Source organism: Telopea speciosissima, chromosome 4 (assembly GCF_018873765.1).
Source record: "Telopea speciosissima isolate NSW1024214 ecotype Mountain lineage chromosome 4, Tspe_v1, whole genome shotgun sequence".
Classification (NCBI taxonomy): Eukaryota; Viridiplantae; Streptophyta; class Magnoliopsida; order Proteales; family Proteaceae; genus Telopea; species Telopea speciosissima.
Window position 1 is genome coordinate 1,898,770 of NC_057919.1, and position 23,648 is coordinate 1,922,417.

Here is a 23,648-nt window from a genome sequence, read left to right on the forward strand (position 1 = left end):
CTCCAGGAAACGTATCAACAACGGGTATTTTACATCAGTAAATAAAACACAAATATTTGGTTAGAGCTTCCCAACTGGGACTTAAGATTAGTCGATATGGCAGCTGCATATGCCAAGACCGTTGAAGAAAAGTACAATTATTTGAAGGACATGCTCAAGACTTCTTCAACCTACAAACCTACACCAAGACTAAAGAAATAAAAGCTGATCCCCGTAAGGTTGATGAAAAGAAGCCAGAGACCTTCAAGGGTAGTGAATGGTTAAAGAATATTGTGTGAAGCAATTTTGGTGAGAAAGGTAACTTTGGCAACAAGTATCCCAATAAGACACGTCCTTTGACCATGGTTGAAACATTGTTGGAAAATATAGACGACAAGGATGACATAAAGGTTTATATGAGATGTCTTCTTATTCCAGATGATGGCCATGATGAAGAAGTTGAAGTCAATTCAGTTAGCCTTACTTCCTTTTCAAATGGACTAGTGGAGAAGGCTCTCCTTTTCTGTCAGAAGGGTACTCTGCTACATAGTGAGTATTCCATGGCAGTGCACTGCATACAGTTGTTGATACAGGAGCGGAAGCCAACCTCATCTCCATGGACTTAGTTTGGGCACTTAACCTCTCGCTAAAACATCTTTTAAAGAAAATATATGCGCAAGGTTGTTTTAGGCCTAATGCTAAAGAAGAGGCCGGAGTAGTAATACTAGTTGACCTACAGTTTGGCTGCTTCACTACCATGTGCTTTGCCTAGTCAGCCCCCTAGTGCATTGTGGTATTCTATTTGGGCGACCTTGGCAATGAAAGGCTAGAATTTTCTATCATGATGCATAGAACACCATCAAGGTGAAACAAGTAGAGCGAACGTTTTTTGATTTTGTTTCACATGTTGATGAACATGCCTCGATGAAAACAGTTCTCTCCTCCAGTTATGAGTCACTCTCTCCTCCCCACTCATAGAGTCGTAGTTCGACCATCTTCCCCAAGATATGTGCCACCTCAGTGTTGAGATCACTATAGATATATTGGGTTTGTGACCTGACTCGACGGAGTCAAGTTTTTTTAAGAGCGGGAGAGATGATGCAGTTATGCACATGGTTGCTTAGGGATATTTATGCAATTTGCTTTTTTTATTTTATCTTGTTTGATTAGGAAACCTCTTTTTTTTGTTTCTTTTCCTATATATGTGAACACTTACCGAGATGTACAATTGATTGGAATAGTTTCCTTATGTTGTGTTGTTGTTGCACAAGCTTTGGCTTAATGATTTCTCTCTCCTTCCTCTCATTCTCTCAGCTCGAATAGAATTTGTATTCTCCTTCTCAGGTTTGATCCTATTGTTTCTCCTGTTTCGCTACTAGTAAACTGATAAATTTAATCTCCGTTGCAATTGTTCTTAAAGAAAAAAAGCCTTGTGCACGATAGTAGCAGTCCATCTATTTTGGTTAGAACTCTCTCTTCACAATCCCTTTCTTCCTTGGACTTTAGGGTAATAGCATTACCCTAGGGCAGCCTAACACTTGGGTTCTTATGCCTCAAATCAGCCTTTGCTGTGATTGGAACCAATAACTATTGCTCGTTCTATTCAGTCGATTCTTGTTTCGTCAAAACTCTGTTAATCTTCAAGTAGTTGAATTAATTGTTTGTTTGCTAGGATTCATAAGGTTGTGGGTTAGAAGCCTTATCCTGAAGCTTCGACTCCACAAGTGCTAAATTGATTGAGTTATCCTAATCGAAATCCACATATCTTACTGCCAGTTTTGCTGTCGAGAGGTAGGGGATGATAAATTTCATTAATTACAATTGAGCCCCTCATTTACTACTATTATGTGAAACTCATGTTCATTCTTTTTGAGAATCCCCAAATTGTCCTCCGACTTCAATGTTAGTTATTGTTCTGCCCTTGTTCCCATTTATTCTTTCTAATAAGGCTTTGGACTTCAAATTATTTACAGAATTGCCATTACCTTAAATTTTGAACCGTTTGTCATTTAGGTGGGCCCAAAGCGAACCATATTGCTGGATTGCTTGTTCACATGTGGCCCTTTGTTGGTTGCACTCTTTCCAGCTTACTGATCCTTGTTTAGTGACTGTAGAATCTGCTTACGCTTTGCTTGGCTGACTGTAGCTTGCTCTCTCGGCTGGTATGATTGGATTTAATAGCCTGGGCTTATTGTTGAAATCAAAGAAGCCTTGGTTCTTCATTCCTCCTACCAGCTCGTCATTGTAGTACATCTATGGTCTTCTGAGCAACACATTGGTCATATGTCATAGGAATGACATTGTACCATACAATCTCCTCATAATGTGGCAACTTTAATGGAATGGGGCACTGTTGATTTACCTCAAGAGTGTTGCCATCCAAGAGGGAAACTAGTAAGGTTGGGGGTGCTTCTCCGTACATAGCTTAGCCTCCATGATAAATGCTTGTGACATTACATTTACACAACTACCACTGTCCACGATGACTTGTGCCTCACATGGTCCACTAGACATACTAGTGTATAAGATGCAATGTCAACACCAATCTTATCTTTTGGATTTGGTGATCAAAATTCGATTCACCACGTGTATCTCATAGGTGTCTTCAAATTCAGGCTCCTCATTTCCTATGTTAACCTCATAGCTATCACCCTCAGTAGTTGCATGTTCTACTAATCCTCCATTTGGAGGTCACAAAATTGTGTTTCCTCATTGGCTTCTACGGCTGCTATTATGGAATTACACTTGCGTTGTTGTGGACAGAACTTAGCAAATTGTCTATAGTTGTTACAGCTGTAACACTTGGTCTGTCCTCCACTAGTTATAGGAGGTTTCCCCTTCTCTGCGAGTGAAAGTGGAACTCGACCTGTAGAACCTGTAGGTCTGGTGGATAGAATGCTTTGTTTGCCCTCTCCGGATTGAGGATTAAATCCCCGGATACAAGTGTTTAATAGGTTTTCAGCTTGTAGGGCTTTCTCGAAGCAGTCTTGTAAGTCTCGTATACTTGTCACCCCCAATTTTGTTTTGTATTTCAGTTTTCAGCCCTAATATGAAATGGAAAACAAATTGGTCGTCCTCTTCGTCCAAGCCGGTCTGAGAAAGAAGTGTGTCGAACTGGTCCATGTATTTTTCCACTGAAAGTAATCCTTGACATCGAGTGTTGTGCTTGTCGTATAGACGCCTTTGGAAGGTCTAAGAAAGACATTAATCCTTTATCTCTTCACGCATCTCCTCCATGTGGTGGGTTCTCTTCCTCGTCGTTCTAGCTTCCTCTCATAGTTGTCACCACTTTTGTATTGGTCCAACCAGCTTAGAGTTGGCCAACTTCAACTTCTTAGCTGCAGAAAGCTCAAACCAATCAAATTAATCATCTAAACACACATCCAATCATAGAATATCTGAGGGTCATGTTTGCTGTTGTACTCCTTAAACTCCATCTTCATTTTGTGAGTATTATCTTGGCATCGCTGCGATGTGCCTTTGATCAATATATGATTGCATATGCTCCTCAAAAGTGGGCTGCAGAGGAGTGTTTCTAAATGCTGGTTAGTTCATGAACCGATGGATGCTATTGTTTGTCGATTGGATTGGTTGACCACCATTCCGTGGATATATGAAATCAAAGTACTGCTCCATCATGGTCATACAATCAATTAATTGCTTCAACATGTCAATTACTTGTGCCATGGAGTCTAGGGGCTGGTTTGGAGTATTAGAACTACCATTGGCCATGGCTCCGATGCCAAATTTATGGGATCGTGGTTCAATCCTTGCAATAGAACGAGAACCTCAATAGATAAGATCTCATGGAGGTGAGAACACAACCAGAATTGAGCACTTTTTAAAAGTCTAAAATATGGAATCCGAACCAGAGCAATATTGGTATGATCAACAACCAAACACCTTCAAGAATCCATCAAACAAAAGCAAAACTACCAGCATAACTTAAGAAACAAATAGGTGAATAAATTCAGGAAATTGGAGAAACAAAAGAAGAAGAAAGAAGTAAGAGGGATATGACCAAGGATTCTCACCTAGGCCTAGGTTAGCATTTTACCAACCAAAATAAGGCATCTCACCCAGCAACCTAGCTTCTCACTAGGCTCAACTGCATCTCACAACTATTGGCATAAAACCAGAATTTTGGTTCAGCTTTGTACATCAAGGGGAGGGATGTTTCAAGGATTTCTGATTTACTTGTTATAGCAAAATTTGTTTTGAACCTCTTGTAGTAAAAGGGCACTTCTACTATTTTTGTTAAATGAGATTTAACTTTATGTACTAAATTGCATTCATCATTTTTATGAGGTTATACCGAAGGGTACTATTTAAAGTGCTTTCGATGAACCCATATTGGTGGTGTTAATTTGAAAGAAGTGGGGAGAAAGGCATTAAAATAGCATCTACATAGTCCTACTTGCAGGAAACCAACGTGGGGTTTATATTTAGGAATTTAGAATGCAGTCTAAGATAAGGTCGGTGGTATACTTATTAACGGCTAAATAAGTTTGTTGACATTAAGCAAATATACTTTGTGGTGTTGTGAAACTTTTTCTTAATGTTTAGTCCACGGGTGCATGGTTTGCATTTTCATTATTTTTACACTATTATTAAGTTTCGATAACTAATTAACTACTTATCTAGCCCCCCCCCCCCTCGCAAAAAAAATGGAAATTGCCTAGATCTACAAAGGGCGTACCCAGTACATGAGACTCTTGCTATTGTGGGGTTTGGGGAGGGTCATAATGTTTGCAGCCTTACCTCGCTTTATGGAGAGGCTGTTTGTCGAAAATTGCCTAGATCTACGAGATAAGAAAATTAATTACAATACAATTAGGTTTGACTTTGTTTTATACTCTGTCTTGTAAACTTACTTGTTTTGTAATTCTTTTTCTTATCTCGTAGATCTAGGAATTGCCTCTCCCCCTCCCCCCCCCCCCCCCAAAAAAAAAAAATCTAAATTATTACATATAAAATCCTTAAATTTAGAAACACTAAGCCATCTTTTCTAAAACAGAATTTTTGATGCAGTGCAAGACCAGCTAAATTAGAAATGGAGCCAGCCCAACTAGCCCACAACTAGCTGTTTTAAGAGCCTTTAAACAGCCCCATGATGGGTCCTTTAAGTTCTTTTATTTTCAATCTGTTTGGGACCACGTGTGTTAAGTCACTTAAGCCCATATCAGGCCCATGGATCAAGAACTCGGTCGAAACCTGTCGAAACCACCGAGATATCTCGGTGTCACAGGTTTCCGAGACGAGTTAGGGGTGGAGTTTTAAAAGTGCAGGGTTTCGACCATGTATCGGTGGTTTCGACCGAAACTACTTTGTTTCGGATGATTTTGGAGAAGATGAGTTCAAAGATCTGTATATGAGCTAAGAAGATGAAGGTAAGGGGAAGGATGAGTGAAAGTGATTTTGGTGAAAACTTTTCACCATGTGAAGATTATCTTTAAGGATTCCTTGTAGATGTCAATCAAACCCAGGAATTGAAGTTCCTCTGGTTCTCTATCCATTGCCTTTAACTTCTCTGCTGGTCCTTGAGATTTCTCTTCTTCTTCTTTGCTTACCCTTGCAATGAATCTGGTTTGTGCTCTACCAAATAAGCCCTCTTCAAGCGTGCATTGTGGGCAAAGACTAACTAATAAGTGATTCAGTGTTTTTGGTTGTAAGCTACATAACATGGTACCGGTGATATCTGGAAATGGATCGGAATCTGAGAGGGAATTTGGGAAGTATTGATGATGGCATAGTTGAAATTCTTAGAAAGATTAAGGGTTTTTTATGGAATGATGTGCCATTCTTTCTTCGTGGGAGGCAAGACTGGTGGTAATGGCTGACTGAGTCTTCCACAGACCACAGAAGAAGCTGCTGAGAGGTATCCGAGTCAAGTCAACACGCTCTTCTTTGCCGAAACCAAGGTTTCCCCATGTGTGGGAGAAAATACCAGGTTTCGACCAAAACTCGGTTTCAGCCAGGTCGAAACCTGGTCGAAACCAGAGACCCTTGATCAGGCCCTTCTATTGAAGTTATAACTCAAGCCCAAGTTCTGGCCATGTAACCATAGACCAGCAGCAGTTAAGGAGGCCTTTTAACAGATTTGTGGGCCACATGAGGACGGGGTGGCGTGGGATAGAGGGGATGCTGCCAATATCTTTTAAAGTTTATATTTATTATAGTTTTTATTTCCATTTATTTGCAATTTAGTTAGTAAACTTGAGCTAATTACAACAACAACATCATAGGCTTATCCCAACTTAAAGGGGTTGGCTACATGGGTCCTAGAAGAGTCCGCAAAAAAATAAAGAAGTAAAAAAGGGGGGGGGGGAGCATGCAACATCTACACACTCTAGGGCATTGTCCCCTCTTAGCTGCGTACTGCTTCTTAACTGCCCAACATTCTGCTCTAGGCCTCGAGAACAACAATAGCATCACATCATTATGCTCCAACAGCATCACATGGATCTTAGCTCTCCAATCAACTCTATTTAAGGTCATACCAGGTACAGGGCCTAAGCTAAGCATGTCCTTCTTCACCACTTCTCCTATGGTTATCTTAGGCCGGCCCCTGGTTCTTTTGGTTCCCTAAATGAGGACCAGGTCACTCCTCCGAACTGGGGCATTTAGAGGCCTCCGTTGTACATGGCCATACCACCTCAAACGACTCTCTCTGAGTTTGTCATGTATCAGAGCTACTCCCAACCCAGCTCTAATATGATCATTCCTCACTTTATCCTTCCTAGTTTTCTGACTCATCCATCTCAACATCCTCATCTCTGCAACACGCAATTTATTTATAAGGTTCTTCTTCATTGCCCAACATTCTGCCCCGTACATCATAGCTGTTCTAATGACAGTCCTAAAAAACTTTCCTTTAAGCCTTAAAAGGGATATGCTGATCATGCGGAACTCCGGTTGCACCTCTCCACTTCATCCACCCTATTTTAATCCTTTGGGCGACGCCGTCATCTACATCGCCCTTCTTGTTTACAATTGATCCCAGATATCTAAAGTGGTCACTTTGCGGGATCTCCCTCACTTGGCTATTTCCAAATATTTCTCATATAAGTTTTTTTTTTTTTGCAGCTAAGCTACTCCCCATACAAGAGGGAGCTTCTATTCTTGTATTGCCATTTATAATTATAATCATGGGAAGAAGATGCTACCTGGTTGCGTGGCCCCTGCACCAATGTGGGGGGGGGGCAATGAGGGGGCACGCAGGGGCATCCAACAAGATGGGGGGGGTGGCGGTCAAATCGCACACCCTTGTGAGTCGGCGCAGGGGAATGCGACCATGCAGCCTTTTTTTGCCTGTTATTAAAGACATAGGGCTACAGTAGGCCATGGTTTTGGCAAAGAAACTGTTGTCTTCTTCTTCAATGGAGCTGCAGTTCTTATGGAGAAGCAAGAGCAACCCTAGGTGATGAAGCCTAGGTTGGGTGGTGGACTGGTGGTGAAGCCTCCTGCAGGCTTTAGTGGTGAAGCCAGGTCATATCCCCCCCTTTTCCCTCTTTTATTTCTTCTTTTCTATTATTCTGTCAGTTCCATTCCAGCAAGGTAAATTGTGGTTATTCTCTTAGGCTTTCTCATTTTTTTTTAAAGGTTCTGTGGACTGTGCTGTTACATCTATATTGTTATATTAGTTTCTGCAGGTTTTCTGGTAGTTCAATATTTCTTGCTGTTTTGACTTTTGACTTCCCTCTTGTCAGTCCACGATTTAGAATGATATTTACTTTTCTAGTTATCTTCTCCTACTGTTCCATCCATCGAAAGTCACTGATATCCACTGTTTTGCAGGACTGATTCGTGGTTTCTGTTAAACCTTCTAATTCTGGTTGCAGGTAATCAGTTTGTCATTCTGGACAATCCAGCCCTTAGATTGATCCCTTCTTTTAGTATATTGTTCTTCTTAGTTGGCCCTTTTTGTGCCCTAAATTTAATTCTTTATTATATCCTTAAGAAAAAGAGATGTTCCGTGGTATTGAAGTACAGATCTCAAGCGATACTTATTAATAACTTGAGTTTACTATAATTTGTAAAAAACATATGTTTGTGGCAAGGAAGATTGATCACAAGAAATCTGCGTCCAGGATGGCCCAACTGTGCCAGGGAAAAGAATAGAAGAAGCATCTGACTCCTTCATGCATGCTCCACTTGGCTCGGGGGGATATAGCTCAGTTGGTAGAGCGCTGCTCTTGCAATTGGGTTGTTGCGATTACGGGTTGCGGTAATTGTAGCCTCTCGGGAGAATCGATGATTGCATCTTTGATGCACTGCTAGTACCAGTACATCGGAGAATTCTTAATTGGCTAGTTGTAAATAGCCCCAGGGGTATGGAACAAAGGATTGTCCCGGATCTACACCGAGGTATTGATGGTATTTTATTGACAGGATTCATAACAACTTTAGCTACTTTAGCAGCTTGGCCAGTTACTCGAGATTCCCGATTGTTCCATTTCTTGATGTTAGCAATGTACAGCGGTCAAATAGGATCATTTTCTTCTGGAGACCTTTTTCTTTTTTTCATCATGTGGGAGTTAGAATTAATCCATCTGATTTGTTGATTGGAAGTAATGACAGTTCTTTCTAGTAACTAATTTCTATTAGTCCTTAAGTTTCTAGTTCTGTTACACTGAATGCAATAGATCCAACCCTTGCATCAGTTTATCGTTTGGAGTGTCTTACTATCATATTAAGAGGGTTATTCGATCCAAATATCAGCCTCATCCGACTGGTGGATATTGTTTTACTTAACTCTTTCTAATTCTGCCATATTGTGTATTGTTGGGATTGCTGTGTTTCTGTTCTGTGGGCATTGTGTTCTATTAATTGTATCTTATCTACCCTAGAACATTTCAATTTTTTTTTATGGAATGTATGCTGCTTATTATTTGACTATAACTTGCTAAATTCATGTGATCCTCTCTGTGTGTGTGTGTGCTTCCCCCACCCTCTCTCATACACATTAGAAAAGAAGTGATGGAAGTTAGATTGAGAGGTTGGCAGAATAGGATTCGTGTAGCCAAACCAAGGTATTTGTTTAAGGCTTTGTTTAGTTCGAATTTGGTTTATTGCTTGACATGGAAAAATATGTAATTAAGAGAAGTTACTGAGTTGTGTCCAATGCCACTTGGCAAAAAATCTATGCATCCCCTCTGGTATTATTCTGTACGTCAGTTAAAATCATGTTGCATTACATGTCTGCAAATAATGCTTATAAAGTCTTCAAGTATGCCTGATGAGCTTTGCTTTGATAAGGTGTAGGCCAAAAATCAATTGGAAGGAAGATACTGGTGGCTGGTCGCAGCTGTAGCATTGTATTATATGAAGGGTGTGTCTCTGTTAGAAAGATCATAGCTGATCTGAGCAAGATCTGCCTATTTACACTCAAACCTGTTATAGAAGTTTCCCATTCAAACAAATACGCCAAGTCACTTCTGTGAGTTTTTTTCTATTAGACTTCCAGCCATAAGTCAGCCATTTGAGGTCATGTGTTCAATACTAATTTTGTGAAGGGAAGAACTGTAGAATATAAGTTCTGTTCGGATATAAAGAAGGCAATATTGTGAATTATGAATCGTGAAAATTGGGGGACTTTTTTTTTTTGAGGGACGGGGTGTTGGTCTGGAAAAGACAAAAATGTGAGACTAGCATTATCAAGCAAGTGCTAGACTACAACTCTCTCTCAGTTTTCTTGGATACTGACTGGTAACTGAGTGAAATGGTCCAAGTTGGGCCAAAGTTTTGGCTTTCCTTTTCAGAAGGAATAAAATTACAAGAATACTTGTAAGTCCCTGCAAATAATAAATCTTATGTGTAATTGATCACCATGGTTAGCAAGCATTGTGGCATTCAGGTCCTTTTCTACATGAATATTGATTGCAAACGAGTTTACTGCAGGATGATTTCCTCAATATAAATAAATTTTGAATTTATATGTTTGGAAATTTAGGAGGAATTAACCTCCATTAAGAATGCACAATGAACCTAATGGTAGAACTTATACTTCATGTACTGATATTTGTTGACAATACATTTACAAACATGGATAATCATACAATTACAATAAATCATAAAGTAATATTACATATTTATGCTAGCGATGGAGACAGTGGTCAACATACCTTTACTTTAAATCAGTATGAAATCCTTAAATAGAATTCTTCGCTATTTTGACATATTGTATTGTTATCCTTTGTTCATCAATGTGATAATTGAAGTTTTCTTCCCCCTCCCCCTCCTTTTTCCCGATGTAGAACAACCCAAATCCTTGGTTGAAATCTAGACACTGGCCACTGCCAGCAGGGCAACATTTCTCAAAAGGGATCAACTAACAAGCCTTTAAAAGGAACCTTTTGTTCTCAATCAGTTTGAGATCTTCCACTTTAAAATGTCGGACTGTGATAAAACTGACGCAAGACCTGAGGAATCTATGCATGCTTATCACTCTGTGTGGATGGCTCATTGGAAGCAAACAAGCTGTGAGTCAGCATCAGGGGTTGATAAACATTTTTCATTTGATGATGAGAAAAAGAAAGATGGTCATGATAATAAGCAGGCATCCGTGCTGGTTCGAGCTGATGAACCTAGAAAGGACACTAGATTGGATGTAATAAAGGCCAGTCCAAGTAACTTCTCTAAGCATGGTAGTGCATGGAGATGTCCGGGGGGCTTGCAGATAGAATCTGATGGTCCCCAGTCTGCCAAAGTTGGAGCATTAACTGAAACTGAAAGAGTTAAAATGAGGAATGAGGCATTGTCAATGAAGTCATTAAACTTCAGCAATGTCGGAAAATGGCAATCCTTTCCAGTGTCTAACTTTGATGAAAGGAAAAAGAGTATTTTGACTTCTAAGAACGACTTATCTTTCAATGGAAGACATCAACCAATATCTCAGATTGATGACAGGTCTGAATTTGGTACAAATTCTGTGCATGAGAATGAGGCTCACCTTTCTTTGAGAGTGCTTGCATCAGCTCCAACTGGAGTAAAATGTTTATGGAGAGCACATCATCCTGCTGAAGGTGTGTCACAAAGTTCCGGCGATCTGGTGACACCTTATGAATCTCCGGAGAAGAAAAACTTCCCTGTTTCAAGGACTTTGCAGGAAAATCATACAGCCTCAATTTCTAATTTTCTGCTGTATGGGTTTGAGACCCGAGGATTACCGATACAGTCTTATGAGGGCAGAAACAGGAAAAATAATCCTCTAACATCAAATGAATGTATCACAAAGTCCAATTGTGCCACTAGAGAACACAAAAACTGTAATTGCCATGAGAAGATGGATGACCGACTAACTGCTACATATTCTGGAAGCTCCCCCCTGGAGGAGAATTGTGAGAGTCAGCAACTACGTGATCCTTCAACCAGTGAAGTGAGATTCCCAATTTTTATTGGCAAACAAGGTAAAAGGTGTAACTTTCCTGGTTCTGAGTTTTTACCAAGCCACAGCTGTCCTCCAGCGGTCACCAAATCAGAAGAGCTGAATTATGGTAGTCATTCACTACGCCGACTGCCTAAATGTTCTGTTCATGATGGAGAAGCACTGAGAAGATGGACAACTGGGAATTCTGCGGAGGCCCTGCCGCAAAGACCTCCAAAGGTTTCTCAGGCAAATAATCATTTACTGTTGTCTGAGGGTTGCAAAATGCTCAGAGAATCAACAGTATCAACCGAACACAAAGGAAATGCATTTTATGAATTGCTGACCTTGCCTCCTGATTTTCGTCATGATACTAACCTAGGAGCTAAGCTGCAATCTCAAAGGAACTCTGGAGCAACTGATGTAACAGGTGATGTTTGGAATGCCAAGCCAAGTTCAGAAGGTTTAAAGAATGAATTATCGGCTGAAGCTGATGCCATGACTGTTGATGTTTTTCAGGCAAACAACTTGCTTCCAGGTATATTTTAAAACTTACCTAAATATTCAATGTGTATTATGGAAAGCTAGGTCCTTGTAATATTTGCTAAAATATACAACTGAAATATGGTACTGTAAACATTCCCTCTTGTAATAATCTTTCTGACCTGATGCATTGGTTTTTCTTGTATGTTATGCAGGTGCAGCTTCGTATCTGTCAAAAAAGGTACAATTGAGCCTTGCACAATTGTGACACACACAACCATTAGTCCCCAACTTGTTTCTTCTTTAATATATCAGCTGATGATGCCAAACAGTTGTTTCCTGACTTACTCAATATAAGCATTTCATCTGATGCATCTCAGTGGGGCAATCTGATTTGTGACACATCATTTTCCATCAAGGATTCAAGGATCCATGGATCCAGTCGCGGATCGGCCAGATTGGATCGTCTCCGATCCTAGGTAAAGGCTATCCTTTCCTCAAGGTTCTGGCCAATCCGATCCTAGGTTTTTTTCATGGATTGGGCTATCCGGATCCATTTCTGGATCCTGATCTCTAAAACCTTGTTCGCAATCAATTCATCCATTTTGGTTATCCGGTATTTTGAGGGCATATGATTTGCTGTTACATGTTCAAAGGATTTGAATTCTTAAGTCTTGAGCATGTGTTAGAGTCTGCACGATCTTGGGCAGGGTTTTGATAGAGCTGGCAACACCATGCACAAAAATATACGCCAGCCAAAGAAACTCTTCTTTAATGATTGATGGATTTTTGTTTTATATAACTTCATCTCTATTTTTATGGATGGAATATAAAACACTGTTACTAATCCTAAAGAAATCTTGAAACTGTCACGAACACCTAATTGAGGTAATTCCAAAAAAGCTCACCTCATAAGCTTATACTGTTTCAAGTATTCTGATCATAACATTTCCCATATCAAATTGAACTTGCAAGATTTTGGGCTGGTTATTGACATCTGAAAAACCTTACTACTGGCCCAAAAATCTATCTGAAAGGACACATTTCCACACCTAAATTAAGCCAAAGAAAAAATGACTAGTGTCTAGTTTTGACTCTCTAAAGCATGTCACGTTACATATATTACTCCCATAGCAATTAAAAGGCTCAAATATGGATAAGGGCCATCATGGAAAGCTGGAAACTCATGCTAATGTTGTGTACAAGTACCTTTTCAAATGAAGCCCCATTAGATCCCTCTGTTTATGGATTCTGGGATGTGGATCTTCCTCGCTAAGAAGAATCCTGTCTTCAGACACAACATGTTCCGTTATCAGACTTCATATGAATTTTCGTTGATCAAGTATATTATTTGATATATCCATTGTTTACATTATTTTGTGTATGTGATCATTAAAATACATTATTCTATTCTTTTTCTTCCCTAATAGAAAGAATTTCTGGAGGTTGTTGTCATACTCTGCTGATAGTTGGCATAGGCGTTGGGTGAATGGTCACCCTTTCTCGCCCGGGGATGTTTTGGGGGGGGGGGGGGGAAGGGGGTGAATTCCATTTTTAGGTTGCTTGATTTCCCCTTGGTGCTTTGAATCTGCTGATGTAGCAGTGGATTTCGTGTTGTAAAAATTGGAACCACTATCTCAATTGTTTCAAAATACCTGTTTTTGCAGGATGTATGCCGAAGAAATGCAGAACTTCAAGCAACAATGAATTTACTGAGAAAAAAGGTTGAAAAAGGAAAAGCAGTGGTTGATTTACCAGATATGAACCAAGAGCCACCTGCTTCAGCCAAAGGAGATGGTATGGGTGACGGGAAGTTGAGCTCGTCAAGAACTGAGAGTTTGGAGGCAGAGCACCTCCTTTCCCTCGGTAAGCAGCCTGGTAGTTCAACCTTCAGTCCTCATCAAGACAGCCACCAATGCCTCGAGCCAGACAGAAGACGGGTTAAGAGTATCAAGCTAAATGCCTCTGATTCTCTTCCCCATGGTACCAAGTATTTGAAAATGGGTGAAGCATCCACAAGTGGAAAAGCAAATAACAGCAAAATTATGAATGACAGCACTAGCATCTCACAGGACATGATGGTTAAAAATTTTGGAAAGGGGAAGATGAACAGTAAGACGTTTGAGGAATGTTCAGATCTTACATACTCTTGGATTCGGAGATGGTGCCATAATAAGACAGCAGCACAACTGGTGAAGCGAGGCGGAAATCAGGTTTGTGAGCCTCAAAGCTCCAAGGCAGCTTTATATGAACTTGAAAAGAAGCAATTCCCAAGCATTGGTGCAATGGCATTGATGGGGAAAGCTATGAATGGTTACCGGCCATGTGTCTTCAGGAGAAAGGGTCCATTGGTAGTTTGGAATACTTGAGGGTCCTAAAATATTCCGAGTTGTACACTACGTAGTAGGAGATCCGATTGTTTGTTGCGTAGGTGAGAAAAAACCTGAGAAAATGTAACTAACTTTTGACCAACATGTTTTTCTCTTTTGAGCGAAGGAACAAAATACTCTTATTTCCATATTTTCTTACTTTCTTTAAAGTCTGAAGAAGAAGATAGCATGGGTAGTCGGTGGCCCAAAACCTCCTAACATTTGGTTTATGTTTCTTCATAGCCATGCTTGTTTTCACTGTACCACAGGTTTCCAGAAATAGGATTCTCGACTCTCGACTGCTACTTCACACTTCTATTTCAAGGTAAACACACTATTTTCCCATTTACAATCAGTTGTGTATCATATTTCACTGTTACTTTAAGAGGTTATGCCTTCTTTTGATTTCAAGCCTTTTATCTTAATTTTCAGACCAAATTATCCTCCTCTCTTTCTGTGAACTGCTCCCTCTCTCTTTTCGTTGCTCACTATCTTGTAGTTACACGACGTGCTGAGATTATTTTTTAGGAGTATCCGTAATTCCTTATGAGGGGTTTTTGAATCACCAGTTTCTGATCCGAATTGCTTTTTTCATTGGGGAACAAAATTATTTCTGGTTGGTTCTCATGGTGAAAATTTTTGAGGGCGGGCCTTGGTGCAATGGTTAACGTTGCTCCGTTGTGACCTCTGGGTTCGAGTCTGGAAATAGTCTCTCTGTGAAAGCAGCAGGGATAAGTCTGCGTACATTATGACCCTCTCCAGACTCCGTAGTGACAGGAGCCTTGTGCACTGGGTAGGCTTTTTTATTTCATGGTGAAAATTTTTTACCTCGGCATGAGTGAGGAGGGAGGGTGAGTTCTCTGAGTTCTGCAAACTACGAAGCAAAATTGCAAGAGAATACCTTAGAATGAAACAGGAATGCTGATCTAGTGTATGGTTAGGATTTTAAGAATTGTTAATTTCTACCTCTAGTTTCCATCAGGGTTTCCCGGTCCCCCCCTGTAAGCTTGACATTTCATTGCAAACCGGAAATTACAGTAATATTTTGCCACATCTCATTAGGGATGGAAGAAGTGGTAATGACAGAACTAAATATCAACTGACCCAACTTCTCTGGATTCAAAAGACTGCTCTAGGCACAAAGGATCACAATCAACTCATCCACAGGCCACAGCTCATTCGAAGGCTTACAGACCAACTAGCTACATTATGAGGTTCCAACAGAATTTCTTAGGGACAAACGATGCTAGAATCTGTGAGGAGCGTCTATTTATAACCCAAGTAAAACCGGCACCTCCTCAACGTCAATGATGCCCTGATTCACAATCATACGGGATAACTTTGTTTCTGTGTCCTTTTCTCAGCATGGGCAAATGCCCTTTTTACAGGGTCCTACGGAGGACTGCTTCCCTTTCCTGTTCACCAATTTGGGCGATATGGAGGGCTGGTTTACTAGATCTTACATAAGTACAACCCTTGTTAGCCATATGTCAAGTCTCGGATCCGCCCTCTCCACCATATAGCCTGCTACACATTGGAATTTCGACACTTGGTCATAAAATCAAAGAGAAAAAAGGTGTACATGCCTACTCATAGGATCTCTCATTTTGAGAGGCTGAGGATCATTTCAAAAGAGGGGAAGAGAGAGAGAGAGATCGACACACTGGGTGCTAGCTTACGATATGCGAGTGGTATAAGTTTTTTTCTTTTTAAAAATAAAAGGGAAAAAGAACGCTAACCGATCGTGTAGTTCTTGCACCTAGATACAGGACCATGCAAAATTAACACTCTATTAAAAAATTCCATTCAATTAAATGCTCTTGCACATGCTCTTATTGGCCCTAATGCAGGCACGACACGACCAGATAGTGATCTCTCCCAAAATAAAATTAATCTTCAACATGATAAATATTTAGCTTAGTGAAAACCTAAGTATTTATTTATATAAAAAGGTTGAGCATACCACCAAAGTGCCCAGCATGTGCCATTCTCTCTTTCTCCTTTGGAAAAGACTCTTTTACTTTCTTGTGTCCAGCCTTGTGATTGGTGTATACTATTAGTTTACCGAAAGTTGATGACATACCCAACATATTCCTTTTTTTTTTTGTTTTTCGTGGAGGAGGGGGGGGGGGGGGGGAAGGTTTTGGGGAGAGGGTTTGTGCAGAACTGTAAATGTGTAGGGAACTTACTTGGGTAACATTCATATTTACATAGGGACGTCACATGGATATCTAGATGGATTTCATTTATGAAGCCCATCCTTGGTCAGATCTGGATTTCACGTGCTGCAGCGACTAGCTATCCTCACATAGCCATGGCGTCCCGCAACTTAGATCGACAAAGCCAGCAGGGACACTGGATCTCTTTTTTGTTTTGTCAGAATCCAAGACGACTTGAAACGCAAAATTAATGGAAACAGCAACGAACGAAACCAAAACTCCCAAAATAAGTAGAAGATTAATATTGATGAAGCTGAAGGTTATGCGATCCAGAAACCGTTGAATCAAGCGCAGCGCAGCGCAGCTTGGATGTGTCCCACTTCCATATATCGTGCAACTTGGACTACCTGTAAATCATGTCTCTCCCTCTCCTCCTCTTCTGTATTCCCAATATATATATATATATATATATATATAGGACCAGCATGCCTGTTGTGATATATATATCTTCTCTCACTTATAGGATTTCTGTGTTCCTTATAAAGTTCCTAATTACAATCCAGTCTCTATACTTTAATTATACGATTCAACTCCTACGGACATGTAGTAAGTAATAAACATGCATGGACTGTTGGACTACGGTTCAGTGCAGGAGGAGTCAATTAAAAGTCACATTGTTGATGCCAGATATGGGTTCAACGTTCATCACTAGTTTAAACGGGGAACGACAAAAGCGTGTTTTTTTTAAGAATTGCTCAGAAATTGAATGGAAATGAGTTGTCAACTAACGTATATATTAAAAAGAGCACTACCACCATTTAAACTGAATAAATAAATAAATAAATAAAACCGTTTAAACTGCAAATAAAGAAAGGGCAGAAGAGGGCATTGCGCATGCGCCAAGGATTTTAAGTATTGGTGGTATCATATCGGGAAAAAAAAGTGAGAGAGTAACACTAATGAACAAACCATGGTTTTTTTAAAAAAACAAATTGAGATCCGATCCAACTAATTATTGTCCAAAATCTAGGGCTAAGGCAATTATAAACCCTAGCTAGAAGACCCCAAATCAAGGATTTTAAACTCAAAATTAGGGTTGAATTGATCTTTGCCGATTCTGATTTGAAATGAATCATAATGGGTCAAAATTGGCCCCAAGAACTTTGGAGTTTACTCTTTAGATTTAAAAATCCAACCCAAAATTCTTTTTTGTATGCTCCAAAATGTCTACACTCAAATTTGGTCACAGACCAAATCCAATCCAAACAGATCAAATTCAACAAACAATGTTCTAAATCTCATTGTTAGCGTTCTAAAAAAAAAATTTTCCATTGTTATCAAAGCAAAACTCCTCCTTCAACAACAACATGGTTTGAGGTTTGTCACCCATATCGGTTATGCTAGTCAACAAATTTGATTTACCATATAGACAAATTGTTTAAAATAAATATCAAAAAATATATTTTTAAAAAAATTTTAGAGGTAAATTTATCCGATCATTCTATACTGATAATGTATCGATTCTACAGGTAATCGATACCCGATCTGATACCGTACAGTAAAACCATTATCATCGATCATCTCTGCCTCTACGGCTGAATAGTGAGCTGGGATCCGGCCGCCAGATGGCATCTACCTAAGCTCGTGACTCACAAGAAGACACGATTGTGAGTTTATTAACGATCCCTGACGTTGGAGCGTGTGACATGTGGCCGGCCACAAAGTGAAGAACCCCCCACTCGTGACTCGTGAGTAGACATGACTCACCATCAACATCAAGCTCGTTCAAACTTCCTTCCAGAGGACCTCTTCGACTTCCCTGTACTTAAAATGCGGTCTTTTCAAAATTTTGCGGGTGGGTGAGAAGGAGCCGAGCGTACAAAGGGGGGTTTCCGTTTCTGATCCTAATAAGTCCTCCTGACTACCTGTGAAGAGGAAGGATGGGTTGTTACTGTTCTTACAATAACCACCACCACCACCATCCTGTTCATCAGATTACTTACAATTTAATTGGTAATAATCTCTCCAAATATTTGTACCTGATTTTTACATCTCAAACAAAGTCGAAATTGTTTAACTTCTTTTTGTTGCATGTATATATATATATTTTGATTATCAATGGTTTTCCCTTCTCTCAGGTCCATCATGTCCATCTTCTTTTGCCGGTATTCAATTCGATTTGATTTGGATTTCGCTATTAAGACCTTGAGAAGGGAGGAGCCTGCTACCAGTGTTTGAATTGATTGGGTTGCCATGGTGATGGTGCCTTAGAACGAAAAAGGACAGCAAGATATTGTCGTGTGTTTTTATGGGTTTCCTTTTTGAGTTTTGTGATTTTGATTGGAGTTGATCCCTAAAGTTTCGGATTTAGGGTTTCACTTTTGGGCTTAATAAGGTTTCGGTGATTCAAAATTGCTTAATCGTGCGAGGAGTCCATGCCGTCGACTATAACAGCCGTCACCCTGGATAGTTTTCTAGAACCAAGAAATCCAGGAGCTTCGAAATCCATTGCTAAACCTCCCTATTCGAAGCTGAGTAGACGACATTCATTGGCGGGAACGGGACAAAAGCACTTGCCACAGCTATCTCCAGCGCTCTACGCCACCCCTGAGGTAACCCCTGTCCCCGATTCTCCGTCATCCGGATCCTTCCCTCCCTCCCCTTACATCATCAATCACAAACGGCGTGGTCCCCGTCTTCTTAAGAGCGTCTCTCAAGACGACATCTCCTTGAACCAACGAGCTACACCTACAGAAGGAGGTTCCACCACCGATGAAAATGGAAGAGACGCACACTGTACGGTTGTTGGTTCGACACAGATTGTTCAACCTCCTGCTATTGTTACTGCTTGCTGCCCTAATAAGGAGGAGACGAGTCGGAATGGTTTCCACGACGACCCCGCTATTGGAAACAGCGGTTTGGATGACAACAGGTTGGTTAGGACCGAGGATTTGCCAAAGTCGGTCACATTCAATTTGGAAAGAGACTTTGAGGCTGAAGATTTCTATGACCCTCAGGAGTCCATGAGTTTCAGCAGCAATAATGATGCGGACGACAGCGGTGGGGCTGAGCGTTTGTCCAGGTTGACTACTCCGATGGGGGAATATTATGATGCTTGGGACGGTAAGAGTTCCTTCCTCTTTATCTTCCTTGTACTTACATTAATCCGTTTGCATTTCATCTTTTTTTGTTTTGGCCAATATCTTTGTATAATTCTTCATCTTTGCCTCTGTCACTCATAGTCATAGTGCCTAGTACTTAGATCTTGTGTGTCAAAAATTAAGAAATGTCCCAACATATAGACTTTAATTTTCAACCTTTGGAGGAGAGGAGGGTTGGGCATGCCACCAGCTTTCGGTAAGCTAGTGGCATACGGCATACACCATCACTGCATCACAGGCTGGACACAGGAGGGCAAGGTAGCCCAGCCTTATCCCTTTTGATGCTCAATGTCCCTAATTTTCATAAAATGTACTTAAGTACATGCCATATTGCTCTCTGGTAAAGCTGTAGATCAGTGGTAAGATGTGTCTTGTGAATTGTCAGGGGTCAAAGACATGCAGGGGCACATTTAGGCTTTTGCGGACTTGGATTAGATATTTCAGGAGGGAGTGCATTGGTGTAACTATTTCTATAGGTATAACTGTATACATGTAGATAATACAACATTTGTTGACTAGGCAGATGTATACATTCTTTCTACTTAATTGATAGGGCAAAAATTACCTGATCTGTGTGACCCGACATCAACATAAACCACCTACCCCAGTGCAGGAGATTTGTCAAGAATTTCCATGAGGAAAGAATGAAGTTCATGGACCAGGTGGGGAGGTGAAGGTTAAAAAAAGGGTCAATAAATGCTACAGGCCTTAATAAGAGCCATGTTTTTTAATAACATAAACTTTGTATGGGTTCACCAAACGGTATCCCAAACCCAATCCCCCCCGCCCCCCAAAAAAAAGAAAAGAAAAGAAGGGGGGTGCGGAAATAATGACAATTCTAGTGGTTGTTTGCAGTTCATCATTAACTCCTAATTGAAAATAATTTCACTTTGTTTTATTTTTCAAGTGTTACAAAATCTGATTTTATTGAGCTGTATCTGGGGCATTCTGGTACCCTCATCTTCAGTAATACTATGTTTATAACAAGGAGAGGGTTCTACAAGCTGGCGGCTTGGAGAATGCACCAATCAGGGAGGTGAGAGAGAGAGAGGCTTTTCCCTGATAACCATTTGGAGCTCTGCACTATATCATGTGTACACTAAGGGACTCCAAGACTGAGCCTACTGTCTCTGCACTATATCATGCTTACACAAGAGACTCAAAAATTGAGCCTACCAAAAACAAGTTCTTTTGGTATCATCTGCCTATATCCTCATTAATTATTTTTTTCCCTGAACTCAATTGAGTTATAATAGTTCTTTCAAGATTTTCAAGCTGTACAAGGATATTTTGAGGTTTCAAATAGTAAATGCTTTACCCCTTAAAATGGGCTGGTTTTGATTGAGTCCATTTATTGAGTTTCTGAAGCTATTAGTTGATTTCCTAAATATTGATTCATCAATCATGTGACAACGGTCCTTGTTGCCGACACCATTTAGGTGGGTTTTTCCTGAGTTTCTGTCGATGTTGTCATAGTCTTTTCCTTTACTATTATTTTAGTTATTGTCTTGGTAAGGATCCATTTAGCCGATCCCATTTAGTTGGGATAAGGCTGAGTAGTTGTTGTTGTTGTTGTGGTAATCATGTGATGACTTATCTTTAAGAAGAAAACAAATGTGTTTAATATATCATGGTCAAGCTTTAACATCTTAGTCAGTGCAGACCTCTCCAGTGAGGGTGGACTGCAGGCATCCCTTCGTGACATGGAAGCTGAACTGCGTGAGATTAGATTGAATTTATTAACAGAGATTGAGAGGCGGAAGCAAGCAGAGGAAACCCTCAATAGTATGCATAAACAGTGGCAAAGGATCAGGGAACAATTATCTCTTTTGGGGCTGACAATTCCTGCAGCTTCAACCATTGCCGCAGAAGATGAAAATTCTGATCTTAATCATGGAGAAGAGCTGTTGCAGCAAATCTATATTGCACAGATGGTTTCCAATTCTATAGCGAGAGGCACTGCAAGGGCTGAGGTTGAGATAGAGATGGAATCTCAAATTGAGTCAAAGAACTTTGAAATCGCTCGATTATGTGACCGGCTACATTATTATGAAGCTGTGAATCGTGAGATGTCTCAGAGGAACCAAGAAGCTGTTGGTGAGTTCTCTCTCTCTCTTTCTCATCACAATCTGCCGAAACTTCTATGATTAGAAATGCTATTTTGTTATTTTATATATATGCATGTAGAAAATTTGAAATACATAAATACTTATTTTAATGCATTTGCCTGCAAGAAATTAGACAGTAGCTGTTCTGGTCTTCCATCCATTTTCTTTTCCTCTCTCTATTACCCATCTTTTTGCTATTATGATTTATGTCATTTCTGTTATGTTGTATCTAAAGAGGTGGCTCGGCGTCAAAGACATAGAAGGAAAAGAATGAGTCGGTGGGTTTGGAGCTCAATAGGCACTGCAGTTGCAGTTGGTGCTGTGGCCCTAGCATGGTCTTTTCTACCAACAGGAAGAGAATCATATCACTCCATGTCTTCTCAAGCTCCTGATGGTGATGATGCAACCAAGGCGTAAGCTTATGACGATGATACCATGTTCTCAATGAAGCTTCAAAAGCGAAGGAAAGGTCATATACATTGGCCTTTGAGTGACATTATTTTGCTTTTATCAGTTACACTATATTCCCCATTGCTAGATGCTGTGTGAAAGCACCGAATTTGTATAGGCAGTTGAGCACAACTAGATATCTCCTTTTTTCTAAGCAATCTGCAACAAGGCAGGCATTTGCACCAGTCTTTGTATTCTTAGTCCATTGTATCTTTGTTTTATATGCTCTGAAGAATCATCTGATTCTAATAACCCTAATACGCTTGTTTTATCCATGATATTCAAATAATTACATTTGCTAGTTAATAAAAAAATTTGAGGGGGGGGGGGGGTTTGTGTTGGTTGGGGAAAAGAGAAAAACTCTATAGATAGTTTTTATACAATGATACAGTGTCTGAACACCTCTGCAACCAACTCCCCAGGTATAATCTGTTTCCACCATTTTAATTTTTTAGGCCAAAATCATGAACAGGATGGTCCGGATTCTTGATTGATCTGAAGACCAAAACACCAATCAAATCAAATAAGCCTAAAAAGGTAAATTTTTTTTACCCCATATAAGGGAAGTTCTATAAGATTGATAAAGCTAAGCAAAATCAAATGGCCCATTTAAACACGAGAATATGCTTAGCTCAAGAGAGTGAATGTTACCCATATAAACAAAGATAATGGGTTGTTAATCCGTTGCAACTCCCACGTGGTTAATCAGACTCCTCTCTCTCTCTCGGATCCGGCTCCTCTCCAGAGAGCCCAATGCCCAGGGGGAGGGGGCATCCAAGGGCTGGGCAGTGCCGCACACATCTCAGTGCAAATAGTCAGTCATCGGAATGTTTGCAGCACAGCCCAACCGCTGGGCATTCCCTGGGCGCTGGGCTCCGGGCTTCCTGGAGAGGAGCTCAATTCCTCTCTCTCACACACACACTCATGTGTTTCTTTTGTAGTGTTAACTCAAATTTTCTTGACCAAAGTCCGAAGACATTATTAAAAAGGAAAATACCAGGTTTCTCTACATCCATGGTAATAGAAAATCTCCACAAATAACCCTTTGAATTGGTAGTTTAATACGAATTTTTTGGACCTAAATATTTTTTTAATAATACAAGACAATATTAAAAGCACCGAATTTCTCTACACCATTGTGAAGAAAATATCTCTAATCCCTTTGAATTAGCTTGGGAAAGGGTACTTTCATTTAGGTGAGACTTTAACATGAAAGAGCAATCCAATAAAAATCAGTCTATGAAAAGAAAAAGGGAAAAGAGTTAATTATCTCTTCTGGATTCCATCTGGATGACTTGCAAGTATATGAGAAATCGAGAATGTTTTCGTACATGAACTTAGCTGAGTTCCATTAGTACCTCTATACTTATCTCTCAGCAGGGCAGGATACACTAGCACCTCTATATTTATCTATCAATTTTTCTCTCTTCACATGAAATGATCTTGCCGTGCCCGTATGTAAAATACCATTTCGTCGTACTCTATGCCATATGCTCTTAAAAATAAAAAAGAATTTTAATATTCAAAAAATAGATAAATAAAATAAAAAGAGTTTGGGTGTGCGTGGCGGGTGA

The 23,648-nt window shown here is 40.1% G+C and overlaps 2 protein-coding genes across 2 annotated transcripts; both read left to right on the forward strand.

Moving 5' to 3' along the window:
- Window positions 1–10,252: 10,252 nt before the first annotated feature.
- On the forward strand, window positions 10,253–14,196 carry LOC122658150. The gene is made up of 5 exons (XM_043853057.1): window positions 10,253–11,238; window positions 11,281–11,487; window positions 11,530–11,882; window positions 12,043–12,068; window positions 13,495–14,196. Exons 1-5 carry the CDS (start codon window positions 10,370–10,372, stop codon window positions 14,194–14,196), a joined length of 2,157 nt encoding a protein of 718 aa, XP_043708992.1. The 5' UTR covers window positions 10,253–10,369.
- A 4,414-nt stretch (window positions 14,197–18,610) lies between these two features.
- LOC122658382 lies at window positions 18,611–22,297 on the forward strand. The gene is made up of 3 exons (XM_043853314.1): window positions 18,611–19,478; window positions 21,179–21,613; window positions 21,860–22,297. Exons 1-3 carry the CDS (start codon window positions 18,791–18,793, stop codon window positions 22,039–22,041), a joined length of 1,305 nt encoding a protein of 434 aa, XP_043709249.1. The 5' UTR covers window positions 18,611–18,790; the 3' UTR covers window positions 22,042–22,297.
- The last annotated feature ends 1,351 nt before the right edge of the window (window positions 22,298–23,648 follow it).